Source organism: Erithacus rubecula, assembly GCF_903797595.1.
Source record: "Erithacus rubecula genome assembly, chromosome: 6".
Taxonomy (NCBI): Eukaryota; Metazoa; Chordata; class Aves; order Passeriformes; family Muscicapidae; genus Erithacus; species Erithacus rubecula.
Genome location: NC_136688.1, coordinates 13486953 through 13499556, shown reverse-complemented (window position 1 = coordinate 13499556; position 12604 = coordinate 13486953). Strand labels below are relative to the sequence as shown.

The 12604-nt window shown below is 37.1% G+C and overlaps 1 protein-coding gene across 5 annotated transcripts in view; it reads right to left on the bottom strand.

Moving 5' to 3' along the window:
- Positions 1-12604, bottom strand: part of NELL1 (neural EGFL like 1) — a 281122-nt gene that overhangs the window by 197719 nt on the left and 70799 nt on the right. For all 5 annotated transcript variants that reach the window (XM_079310083.1, XM_079310084.1, XM_079310086.1 and 2 more), the window contains exons 10-11: positions 11281-11354; positions 4988-5087 (exon numbers count right to left, since the gene is read on the bottom strand). In XM_079310083.1, the coding sequence (XP_079166209.1) occupies positions 4988-5087; positions 11281-11354 (174 nt within the window). The remainder of the gene's footprint in view (positions 1-4987; positions 5088-11280; positions 11355-12604) is intronic.

Genomic DNA, 12604 nt, shown 5'->3' with positions numbered 1-12604 from the left:
GAGTGTGTTTAGATTTTTGATGAGCCTGATGACCTCTGTTCGTTCCCCAAACATTTCTCATAACATTACTCTCTTTCTTTATAAAGGCTGCTGAAATGCTTGCTTCATCTTTTTCTTAAGAAATGCAGGTTTCTTTCTACTCCTTCATTCTGACTATAAAATGACCATTAATAAATCTACTAAGAATTAGGAAAAGAACCAGACATGTTAGCAGCCATAAAACTATCACTTCTGCAGCATCAGGAACTTTACAACTGTCTAGGCCTCAGTGGCTCCAACTGAGGTAGCTTAAATTAAAAATTTCTTCCGTTTTGGAACACCTGAACACTGCTCTTATTTTTCCAAGAAGCGTCTTCCAAGGTGTGAATCCCAGAACCTGCTTTTGCAGAGCAGCACACTAAGCTATTTTGTGCTGTCATACCTAACATATTTGGCAATTTGGCTTAATTATTGATTGTAAAATGCAAGAATTCATTCAAGACTACAGCTGCAATCAATACATTTTAGATCTGTATGTCTTTCTACCTTTTTTACAGTCAACACTAATGCGCCTCTCCTTGTTTCTGAGGGTTTCCTTGTAACTTCTGTAGTTTCCTACATTTCTTACAATAGCCTTAGCTGTTCACATCAAAAACAATAAAACCCCTGCTCTCTTGCTGTTCAAGATATCCTTCATTTCACTGTTTCACATTTGGAGATTTCTTAATATAAAAACAAAAAATGTCATAAAGCCTCTTTTAAAGAGCACTAGCAATGTTCAAAAGTGTAAGGTAATTTCAACCTCAAAATCTCTTCTACTGCCAGGATTTAACCCCACAGTCACAATATAAATATGTAAGGTAAATCTGAGGAAGAAGTCATAGAAGAGTGTTAAAGTTTGCATTACCAATTATGCCTTCCTATGATCTGAATCAGTTTTTAAGGAGTCATATGCAAAGCAACACTTCGAACAGCAGCTTTTACACCTTAAGAGACTGTGGTGCCAGAACTTAGTGGTCTGACATAAACCAGCAACTTCATACATTCTTTCAAACTGCTCTATAAATGCAGAGCTTATTACACAGTGCTTATCTTTGTGCAGTAGAATAATGGTAACTACACAGGCTAACAAGCTTAAAAAGATTTCTTCTTTTTTTCAAACAGAAAGCTCTTCTAAATCCTAAGTAATTCTACAACTATGTTTAGAAATAAACAAATCCATATTTATCAACTGCCATTAAATCTTAATAAATCTAAAACCTTGAAATAACTCCTACCTCACTGCAATAAATGGGAAAAATTCAGTTTCTGAAGAGTTAAATCTCAGTTTCACAGCCAGGCAGGAAGAGATGAGAAACATGCACAACTGAAGAGCCTTCTCACCTTCTAACTGAAAGACTAAAAGCCTTCCCAAAACAAAAGAAAGCAGCACTAAGAAGGGTGGCAAAAGCCCCAATTTTAGATTTAAATGCTGCTCCCTACTGTAAAATGTACACTTCACCTCACCAGTAAGATTCTCCCTTTCCTCCTAATGAGTGTCAGCCAGCAATTTAAGTCCCACAGTCCCACCATACTGCAGGACAGAAAATAATTTGTTTTCTCTAGAAACAAAACTGCTCTCACTCTCATTATTTCATCACATGCTTTCTTTTAAGAGGAGCACATCTGAAGTTGCTAAGGCTGCTAAGGCTATTTTTATGTATTTAAAATTATGAGTATAAAATATAAAAATTCTCTCATGAAATTTTATTTTAATCACTCGTGCAAAAGAGAAAAAAAAATCTACTCTTTCGAAATTATGCACTGTCTTTGGCAAGGAGAAAAACTGCTAAAGGGAACAATAAAACACTTTCATTACACTGTTTTTTGTATTAGTTTTGTCCATGGGCTATAAAAAATGTAGCAGGCATGCTGTAAAAAAATGAATGATTCTCAAAAGTAGTAAAAAATGTATTTTGTGACAAGATTCTCTGTGAAACTTGAAAATTAACTAAACTTTCTGGAAGTCTAAAAGACAGTTTAATAGGACCACATTGTCCTGCTGGAAAGTATAAAGTGGCCACATAGTTTAAGCAGATATTAATATTAAAGCACAGAGAAGAAAGGAAAAGTTGGATATAGTCTAGATAACAGTCAAGGATAGATCCCATATACTGATGTGTGAGGTCCATTTATACATTCAGTACATGAAATCACAAAAAATAAACTGTCATTTTAAAGCAGAGTTCTTCCATACTACTCTGACCTTGCTGTACACCTCCATACAACCACTTCCCTGAAATCTAGAAATTGCCTCTTAGCAATACACTATTACCTTCTGCTATACTATAAACTCATGTAGCAAGCTGAAGAAGAGCAGGCAATATCTGCTGTCTTTATTTTTCCCACTATTTACAAACAACGACTATCTAAAAAGCCCACCAGCTCTGCACATAACAATATTCAACTCTTCTTTGCTGACTCACAATTTCAATCTCCGTAAACACCACAGATTTATGTTTTACCCTGCATAACCTATGGCACTCATCTATTATTGTGGTAAGTACCACAGAGAACGCTGAGGAAGGTACAGTCTCATACCACAGGATCATGGAAGATTTTGTATTTCTCTTTCCTTCTGTTGATCCCCTCATATTTATCCTTTCATTAAATGGATTTTACAGAACATGAAATTCAGTAGAAGTCTTCTGTTTCCAAAACAACAAATATTAAAAACAACACAAACTGCTGCAAAGCACAGAACCTAGCAGTTTATCAGTAACATACACTGATACTATGCACTGATAAACTTAACATAGAAGTAATGTTCTTATTTAATATTGCTAGTAAATGCTTGCTAAATATTCTGTTGAATAACTTAAGGCTTAGCTAAGGGCAAATGCAACAAATTATGTGCATCGTCATAGATATCATGTGAAATTTGCATATGATGCGTAAATGATCCATGTGGCCTTCCAGCAAATAATTTTGCTCATTCAGTACAGCAATTATTACAATATGACTTCTGTACTACTTTGGCTTGGACAAAAAAGAAGCTGAATATAGTCTCTGAAAGAAGTCAGTTTAGCAAACAAGAGAAGCAATCTATCCTTTCCCAGTAAAGGACATGTTGGCACAGGACAGGATCAGAAACTGTGGTCTGCTTGCCATATCAGAGAGCAGCTGTTTGCTGGATAAAAGCCGTACCATTTATGGAGTTCTTAATAAACATCCACTTTTAACAACAGCACATGGTAAAATTACATGCTACCACTTTGGGTTGCATGTGTTGCATTCAACTGAAGCAAAAGTATCAAGAAGCATATATTCTACTTCAAGATATAAAAAGCAACTCAGGAGAGCTAAATTAATTTTACGCCTTTGTAAAGTTGTCAAAATTAATCATTTTTAGGCATCATTTTCAAAAGAATTTTTTAAAAGCCATGATGAAATGCAAAAGGAGGAGGTACTGTTTTAGGAGTTAGCTAAAGCAGAACAGAAGTGAAAGTTTAATGTTTCAAATTGAAGGCATCATGTACCAGAATTCCTAGGAAGTGAAAATGCAATTCCTTCCTTTACTTCTAGAGATCATCACAGAAATATACATATTTATCTTATATTATAAATAATGAAGCCAGTTTGGGGATGAATATCTAAGAAGAGTACCTATCACTAACAATAATATGGAAGTGAATAATTACAGAACTTATCTTCCATCAACTTTGAAGATTTTGTATTTCTAATCCTTTTAAGTAATGAATATATTTTTTTCAGTACTGCAGTACATCAAATTGGGCCATCTGTTAAGAAGTATCATTAAGACATGGAGCCCTCTGAGGGACAGAGAAGCAACATTTACTGCTTGCCTAAATAGTTGCAGATGTTTCTGGAAACTACAAAAAAAAATTTATGTGCATATTCTTAGACCATGACCCAACAGGGAGTCTCAAACATACTGGTCCCTGCAACCACATGCATGTGATTTTAAGTTCAAGGCCTAAGTAAATATTTAACCATGCATATTTACTAATTAATATTTACTGGCAGATGGAGAGATTCAGAGCCCCCTCATCGCCATCTGCAATGGCACTGGAGGAATTTGCACACACAGGCAAGACATATTCCAACAGACCTCAATAACCATCTAAACCTGCAAATGTCTAATGCTCTTTTGGCACACCTTTTGCTTGAATTTCTGAAGTGCATCAGCAAAGGCTGACATGTGAGTCCTGAGAGACCAGGCTTCCCTTAAGCTCAGCTGAGACTCAGCACCAAGGGAGAGATGAGGAACAGAGGTACAATACATAGGGAATGATTATTCACCCAGCAATCCACTGATTAGAACATGTTTTAAGAAGAAAGCTTGTTCAAGTTTCTTAACCTTATGATACCTGCAGATTCCTCATTTAAGGGGATTTCCTCAATTAAGATTTTAATTATTGTCTGCTCAGTCTGGTCCAGCCTACAACCAGGACTCACAGGGCTGAAAGGAAGAGGGACCTGCCTCTCAAGATCCCTGGAAGGAGAAAAAATAAGGGTTCTGGGCTCCAGCATTAATTTTTTAAATTTTTGTTTAAAATTGCTTGCATTTTATTGTCCATCTTAATTCACAACTTAGTCCTGAGTGTGTTCAGATCTAAATCAACCTCCTAATATAGATGAAACTAGAATCTTAATGTATTTTTGTGAGTTTAAAACAGAGACCTTAAAAAAACACTTTCAAAACCCTGCAATTGCAAGTTTAAGCAACAAAATATTTTTATTTTTAAAATACAATATCCTTTTAATAGGAATTTTTAGGAGATAATGCTTCCTTTCTGCCCCAACTCTTCCTTTTCTCCCTCCTCCTACCTAATTCAGAGTAATTACAGCTTTATATATGGTAAGTCTTCTAACCAAAGGAGTATCACAGACTGGGTTTTAGAATCATGCTTATAGAGGTACTTAATATCTCCTTAAAAAGGAATTGCTCCTTTCAATGTATCCCCCTCTTGAACCAACAATTTGTATTCCTTCCAAGCTGGCTTACCTCTACAAACACTGCAACACTGGTTCTCTGGAAGAACGTGATCTTTTTCTGAGCAGTTCAGTGGTGGACAAGTCTCTGTTACTTTTACTAAAACTCCATTCTGAAAATAAACAACATTTTTAAAAAATTACATTGGTGAAAACACATGCAGTGGCAAGGATCACATACTTTTCCATCCACAGCACTAGTAATCTACAGTAACACCACTAGTAAACTAGCAAGAAGCAAGTTAAATTCATTTGTTCCACCATAACATCAAATCTAAGTAATATACTGTCTATTTCTCTGCCAGCATAAAAAAAAAAAATATTAAAACATAAGGCACTTCAGCTCAAAATTCTATTCTAGTTTTACCCAATACATAGTGACAAAATATAGTTGTCTTCTTTTCAAGTATTTGAAGGAATTAAAGAATTTCATTCCAGGTTAAAGACAGTCTTACTGCTTTCTGCAAATCTAAGCTTTATTCCTCTTATTTCACAGTCCACATATTTCATTGATAAGTTATTCAAATCCAATTTACACTGCAAGACCAGTATTTTCAAGAGTTGTGTTGTTCTGTCATGTCCAATTACAAGATTCTGCTCTTTAGAAGTACTGATCACCTTATTTCCAAAGTAAGGTCCTTCAGAGAAGAAAACTCATCTTGAGAGATCCCTATAAAACTCCTGTGTAAAATCAAGCTAAAGATGTTCCTATGATTTTGATTTGTAGATTTAGAATGAGACTGTGATAGGAGGTCTAGATGCTGGTAGAAACTTTCTATAATCATAGAAACAGAGCCTTCATGGGGATATTTTTGCACCAAATTTTACTCTATCTTCTTCCCATCCAGTAGATCATCTTCACTATGTCTCCAGACCAAACAGCTCTCCAGCACTTTAGCTCATTGTTTCTTAAAATCTTATCCCAAAATAGTTTCCTCTTTTATCTTACCCCCTTTTCCAACCTTCTTCATGCTATAATTTACTTGTTCAGCACCCCTTCTGCAGCTATGCCATCACTGAGAACTGGCAAGTGGAGCAGAAATTAACAACTAGGGTTTTTTGCTCAGTAGGAACTACAGTAACTACCCCACAGGACTATCCACACCTGAGTAATCGCATTTTCCAAGCTACAAAACTCCAGTAAGAAAGCAGGCAGCCTGCTATGTTGCCAAAACACCTTTTTAACATCAGTCTAGTCCCCACTCCTTCCAAAATATTTTTCATGACATCTCAGATGGCAGAAGGAAAAGGCAGAATGGAAATTCTGCTTTCCTCAAATGAAGAAATTTCATTTTCCAGCTATCATTATTGCAGAGGCAAAGTCTAAAAATACGATCCAAACATATCTAGGGCTAGGAAAGGAAAGGAAAACCAATACCAAAAAATAGACAAAGCCTCATTAAAGCCATCATTTTCATAATCTGAGGGACCATATAATGTTACTTTGAACAGAGGATATTGAAATTACCTGTGAGTCCACCCTGTATGAATAAACACTTCAGTGCAGAAGCCTGTTTTCATATCTACACAAAACTGTGCCACACCACGCCAAAGCACTGGCTCAGGTACTCAGGTAAAACCTTTGCTGGTCATCAGGCACCTCCCCTGACCACACTAATTCAGCTCAGTCCCTCCCAAAAAGAAGTTCTCACAACATCAAGCTGCCCTACAGACTTAGGAAATGCCTGCTGAGTCTACAAGGCACAAATGATGTGCTTGAGCTGCCCAGCAGCTTGCAGGACTTACAGCTGAGAAGTGCAGCTGACCCAGGGAATGCAAATGTGACCATTCTGTAATCACTGCCTGTCACTGCCCTTGACATTACCATCTTAAGGCTAAGAAGGGCCAATTGCCTTTACTGGCAAGTTGCACCAGTTGCTGTTCTGAAAAATAATGCTAAAAAAACTCACAGGCATCTGCTTTTCTTGTTTTTCGTAAGAAAACACAGCAGCCTACAGCAGCACAGAGAGTACACACCACCAGAGCAAGCGCCCACAAGAGCAGCGAAGTTAATAGGAGTGCTGGTCTCCTCCTGATACCACTTCCAAAAGGGAAACGGAGGAATCCCCCACGGTTGTCTGTGCAACTGAAGGATCAAAGGTGATAAAAGAACCAGACATTGAGCCATCACTCACTACCATGTTATCAAACAACCAGCTGGAAAAGCTCTGGCTCTAACTCATTGTCTATTTAAGCTCAGACAGGACAGTTATATCAGAAAAAGTAAAGAATGTCAGCATACAGACAAAAAGTGTTGACTCACAATAAATCTGGCCAGAAAAATATGGGAAGTAATGGTGTGAAAGTCAAATGACTGTCAGGATGAGTCAAAAAGCTAAAGACAAATTTATTCCAAGCTCATTCCATCTTTAGTGACTCACAGGGAAATTAAAGAACACTAATTGATAATTCCATTAATTTAATGACAGCAAGATTTTATTTCTTTAAGTTTTCTATTTTCTGCAGAATTTTCATCTGGGAAAACAAATTAAACTTATTTGTAATTAAGTTTTAAAACAATTAAAACATTTCCATGCTGACTATTCTTTGGGTTAAAATCAATTTGTTATAAACTAGTACAGATCCAATTATAAGAATTATCATCATCAGATTTCAGATTTTATCTACTGAGATAAGTAAGAAGAGTTCACACTTCAGAATTATTGCTTCAGGCAGCCTTAGAAAAATTATTCCTTTTTATATTCAATTCACATATGTAGCAGTCATAGAATATGAACAGAAATAGATGTCAAAAAGACATTTTTTTCTGGAAAAAATATATTAAGCTTCAGTTGTGATATACAACCCATAAAGAATGGTATCTGGAGTCAAAAATTTACAAGATAATTAAATTTCTTGTAATTATCCAGGTAAGTACATAAAAAAAAGGACTGGATGCAAGCCTAATCAGCAACATGTAGTGAAAATCTGAAGAACAAACAGCTCATCTCATGATCGGCTTTGAAAATTAATAGCGAGATTTCAGGTAAGGCTATTTTGGTGAGGGTTTTTTCCTGTCTGAATTTATCTGTGCCCTCGTTCCAGACAAAACAGGGTTGATTTCTGCAGTAACCAGGAGGGGCATGGCCAAGACAAGAGGTTATTCTACACCACCTCACTCTGAGGTGGGGCAGAGAGGGAGCAGTTGTGTATTGTTGCTCCCTGTGAGTAGATCACCTCTTCCTTGTACCCTTTTTCATTGGTATTGTTGCTGTTACTGCTTATTTTCTTATTCCTAGCTGATTCCAGTAAATTGTTCTTCTCTCAACCCGCGATCCTTGCCTTTTGTGTCTCCAATTCTCCTCTCCAACCCACACAGGGAAGTGGCTTCAGTGAGAGCACCACATCTGGGAATATAATTCCTAAGCCTCAGCAAGCTGTTATTGAACAGTCTCTTAGGACAGTTTCAAACAGCAGCCTTAGATGTCACTCTTAAGAAGCACATCATTCCTTACCTTCACAAAAAACTTTAAGTCAACCTTCCTGAAAGCTGTGGGTTCTGTCCATCTTGTATGGCACACTGTGACTGTCTGCTTCCAGCATTAATGAACAGGCATTTATTTTTGCACCCTTTGCTGTCAAGCATGTCATCTGTTTATGAACAGGCATGTTCACAGGCAGCTGACCAACTGCAAATTCCCACTCCAACAAAAGTTACACAAATTTTTCCACTAACATGGAAAATGGCTTATATCACCATACTGGTGAAAAAAAAAAAACCAAAAAAACCTAAATAAACCAACAAACAAAAAATCAAACACTTAGTGAATGCAGAAAGATGCAGTTATCAGAAGTGCATACATACTTGTATTTTATGGACTTCCCAGCACAAGAGAGAGATGGAACAGCAGTGGAGAGACCAGTCTTGGAACATGAGGGTGAATAACAGACTGGAGCACCTCCCAGGAGGAAAGGCTGAGAGAGCTGGGCCTGTTTAGCCTGGAGAGAAGGCTCAAAGAGGATCCTACAGACACATACAAATACCCAAAGGGAAAATGCCAAGAGGATGGAGCCAGGCTCTTCTCAGGAGTGCCCAGTGAGAAGACCAAGGCCCATGGGCAAAAACTGAAACACAGCAGGGCCCACCTGAACATCAGGAAACACCCCTGAAGTGTGAGGCTGCCCAGGGAAGCTGTGGAGTCTCCATCCTTGGAGATATTCAAAAGCCATATGGACATGGTCCTCGGCAACTGGCTGCAGGTAACCCTGCTAAAGCAGGATAGCTGGACAAGATGACCTCAGAGGTCTCTTCCAACCTGAACTGTTCTGTGATTGTAAAAAATACCTGTGCACTCATTTTGTCATTGTAGATTAATCTAAAGAGTGGTTGTGGGCAGGATTCCAGCTGGGAATGGTTGTTCATGAATACCATCTGTGCTTATAGTTAAGAGAACGTGCATCATAAATATTTTTAGTCTGGATTAGTTTTGAAAAATTAAGAAAAGGTCTCTCAGCCTGATAAAGAAAACCTTTGATCTAGCTGGATCCATGAGTAGTAGTATTATTTCTGTTTAAGATGGAAAAATGATAAAAGTTAACAGCCTCTTAAGTTTGGATCAGTACCTATGCAAAGAATAAGGAATCTATTTTCAAATAAAAATTGAAATGTGAAATTTCAACTTGAGCTTTTTGACATGACCCCACTTATAAATATATCCTTCTTTACAGACACAAATATTTTAAAGTCATTTTTATCAACAGTATCACACTAAGAATAGGTGTGTACCCTCCACTGTATTCCTTCATGGATCAGCAGTTTTTGAAACCTGATGTCAGTTTTTTAAGTCTGGAAAATTAAACCATATTAAATTTTGCGTGATCCTCCCCTATGACAAAGTCCCTCATTTATTTATACAACATCTTGTCCACACAGGACAGAAAACAATGACACAGCTGCAGTTTAACTCATCACCATTCATCCTTCATCTAGTGAGCATTCCTAACTGAGATAGTAGACAAGTAGGTCAGATTTAGGAGGTCATGCTGAAGATATATTAAATGAACCTCCTGCATGGAGACACACCAGCCCACAGAAATACACATAAGCATCCTCTTTAAAACTCTCCCCAGACCAGTGAGGTTTAATATCTTGTTGAAGCACAGTTGTGGAAAGAACATCAGTTTGTTGGGGTTTTTGTGAATGCACACACCAAACATTTTTTATGGTGTCTTATTCACAGATGCCATTTTGAATATTAATCAATACTGTCAATCAAGATGAAAATACCAGCTGCAATGTTACTGTAACTAACACTGCCATAACATTTTCCTTGCAACAATAAGCAAAATACAAAAGTTGTTTTCATTATTTTACTCATTCCTAATGACAGATATTTGATGGTGGGTATTTGCTTTCAATCTTCATGAATGTATTATCATACTCCTGATGATGAACATCACACTTTTTTATAGCACAGGGAAGTTCCACAGACATAATTCAGACCTCTGGTTTCACTTGAACGTGAAAATACTCCTGTTCTTCTTTTATACATATTCTTCTACACACAAGTAAACATTTTATGTTATATTATAAATAACAAGCATCTTAGTCTGCCTTCTAAGGCAACAACCTTCCCCACATATTCATATATACAGTGCTGAGCACCCCATACAGCTCAACAGTAACAATAGCTAAGTAATTCTGCGAAACAAGCTGTTTTCACAACATCTGCCACCAGTTATTGTCCATATCCATTAGTGAACATAAAATTGCCAGTCTGTACACTCAGCTCCAAGCACAACAATAACCAGATCGCTGTAATCTTTTCCAACCCACATTCACCAACACTCCCTGAACAGATCTAACACAGCCTCCATTCACCTGTGTTCTTAAATACTGTCATGGTCCAAATGTCATGAATTTGCCAAGAAAGAGCTCCGTCCACTCCAGTACTGTCTAATTTACCTAAATTATTAGAAGAACAATATATAGTTTGAACAATACTAGAGGAAATATAGAGTAACTCACATACCATAAAAAGAACGTTGCTTCAAATTTAAGCAATTTGGCTGAAATAAGTAATTTGCTCAAGAGATTCTTACTTTTTTCTAAAGCTCATGAAAGCAGAGATAAGAGAAAACATTCTTCCAAATAATTTTGCTCATATTTTTCTTATCCTTTAAGGGTCATATTCCTGCCTTGTTTTCATATTTGTGGCTTTCAGTGACTTCAAGGTCACCTTTTTCAACAACAGATGTCACATTTGCATGAAGGAAGCCTAAAGAAATGCACTAACTTTTCACTGTCACTTCTGAACACCACAGATACATTTGAAATCAGGAGAGGTTTATACAACTGAAACTTACTCGACATTCCCTGCAGCTTTTGGTTAATACTCGTTGACCTTCTGCTAGCACTTTGCCTCCATAGATACACTTGGCTGTAATTCGAGAGAAGGAGGGAGATTAAAAATTAATTAAATCAATATTTTAGCAGCAAATAAATGCAAGGTATAACACAGAAGTGAAACCAGTATTCACATACACTGAAAAATATCAATACATTAAAAATTTGATGCAATGTTTTTTCTTCAGAAGTCAGTGTCACATATAATTACAAACAAAGCAACAAACACTAAATTAATTTTAAGAGAAAGTAGCCTCTTTACCCAAACTAAAGAGAGGGAATAGGATCATAAACAGATTTAGTACAAGACATAAACATATCATTCAATAGAAAATATTTCCACTACTGACATTGTGCAGAGCAGCTTCGGTATTTGTGTTACTAGAGGTCCTCATGACTCACTTCAAGAACTGGAGACATTTACTAGCATCCAGCTCATCACAAGAACAATGTAAGCACAGATTTCAATTAAGCCTTCATATTTTTTGTGGGCACAAAGGTGAACCCTTCAACTTGCTGGAAGATTGCATGAACAGATTAGATGCAGTGAATGACTGTACTGAATCAACAAACTGCAAAAATCTATTTCAGGAAAATATTCTTTAAGCACATATGAAATATGAAGGATTTTCCCAGGAAATGGTGAACTGCTACAACAAATTTCTTCTCTGAAGTTTTCACCCTTGTGCTAAAGATAAGTGCCTCCACAAATGAACCAACAGACTGGAACGCATGATCATTCCTCACTCACTTCATAGAAAAGTCACCTAGCTTGGGACTACTGCCACCATGAAGAGAGCAGTGTGCATCAGGGCCACAGCAACAAACAGCTTGCTCAGTTATGATCAGAACTATCACAGTCCCCATGCAGCTTCATGTCTAAATTCCAATTCCAGAGAAGGACAGTAAATCCATCAATTAAAGAGAACAGCTGGACTGTTACGATCTCACACAAATCAAGTAACCACCATAAAAGCATTACATTACAACCCAGATCAGGGATAAACACTGATAAAATAACTTTCTGCAGTGGCATTTCAGCCCTTTTTGCACTTGGCCAGTAAAAGTCTGACCTGTGACCCTGAAAGGAAAGCTAAAATGTGTGAATCCTAAGTTAAAATTAAATAGCACTTTAAAGTTTTGCCAAGTCAAGCCATGTGCATAGTGCAAATGTTCAGAGTAGTCTATTCTCAAAAGACACACTCTCTCTAGGACTGTTTTACTTAAATTTCCCTCCTGAGTGCCCAGGTAAGGTAAGCACTCACAGGTGTAAGTGTGTCTCTC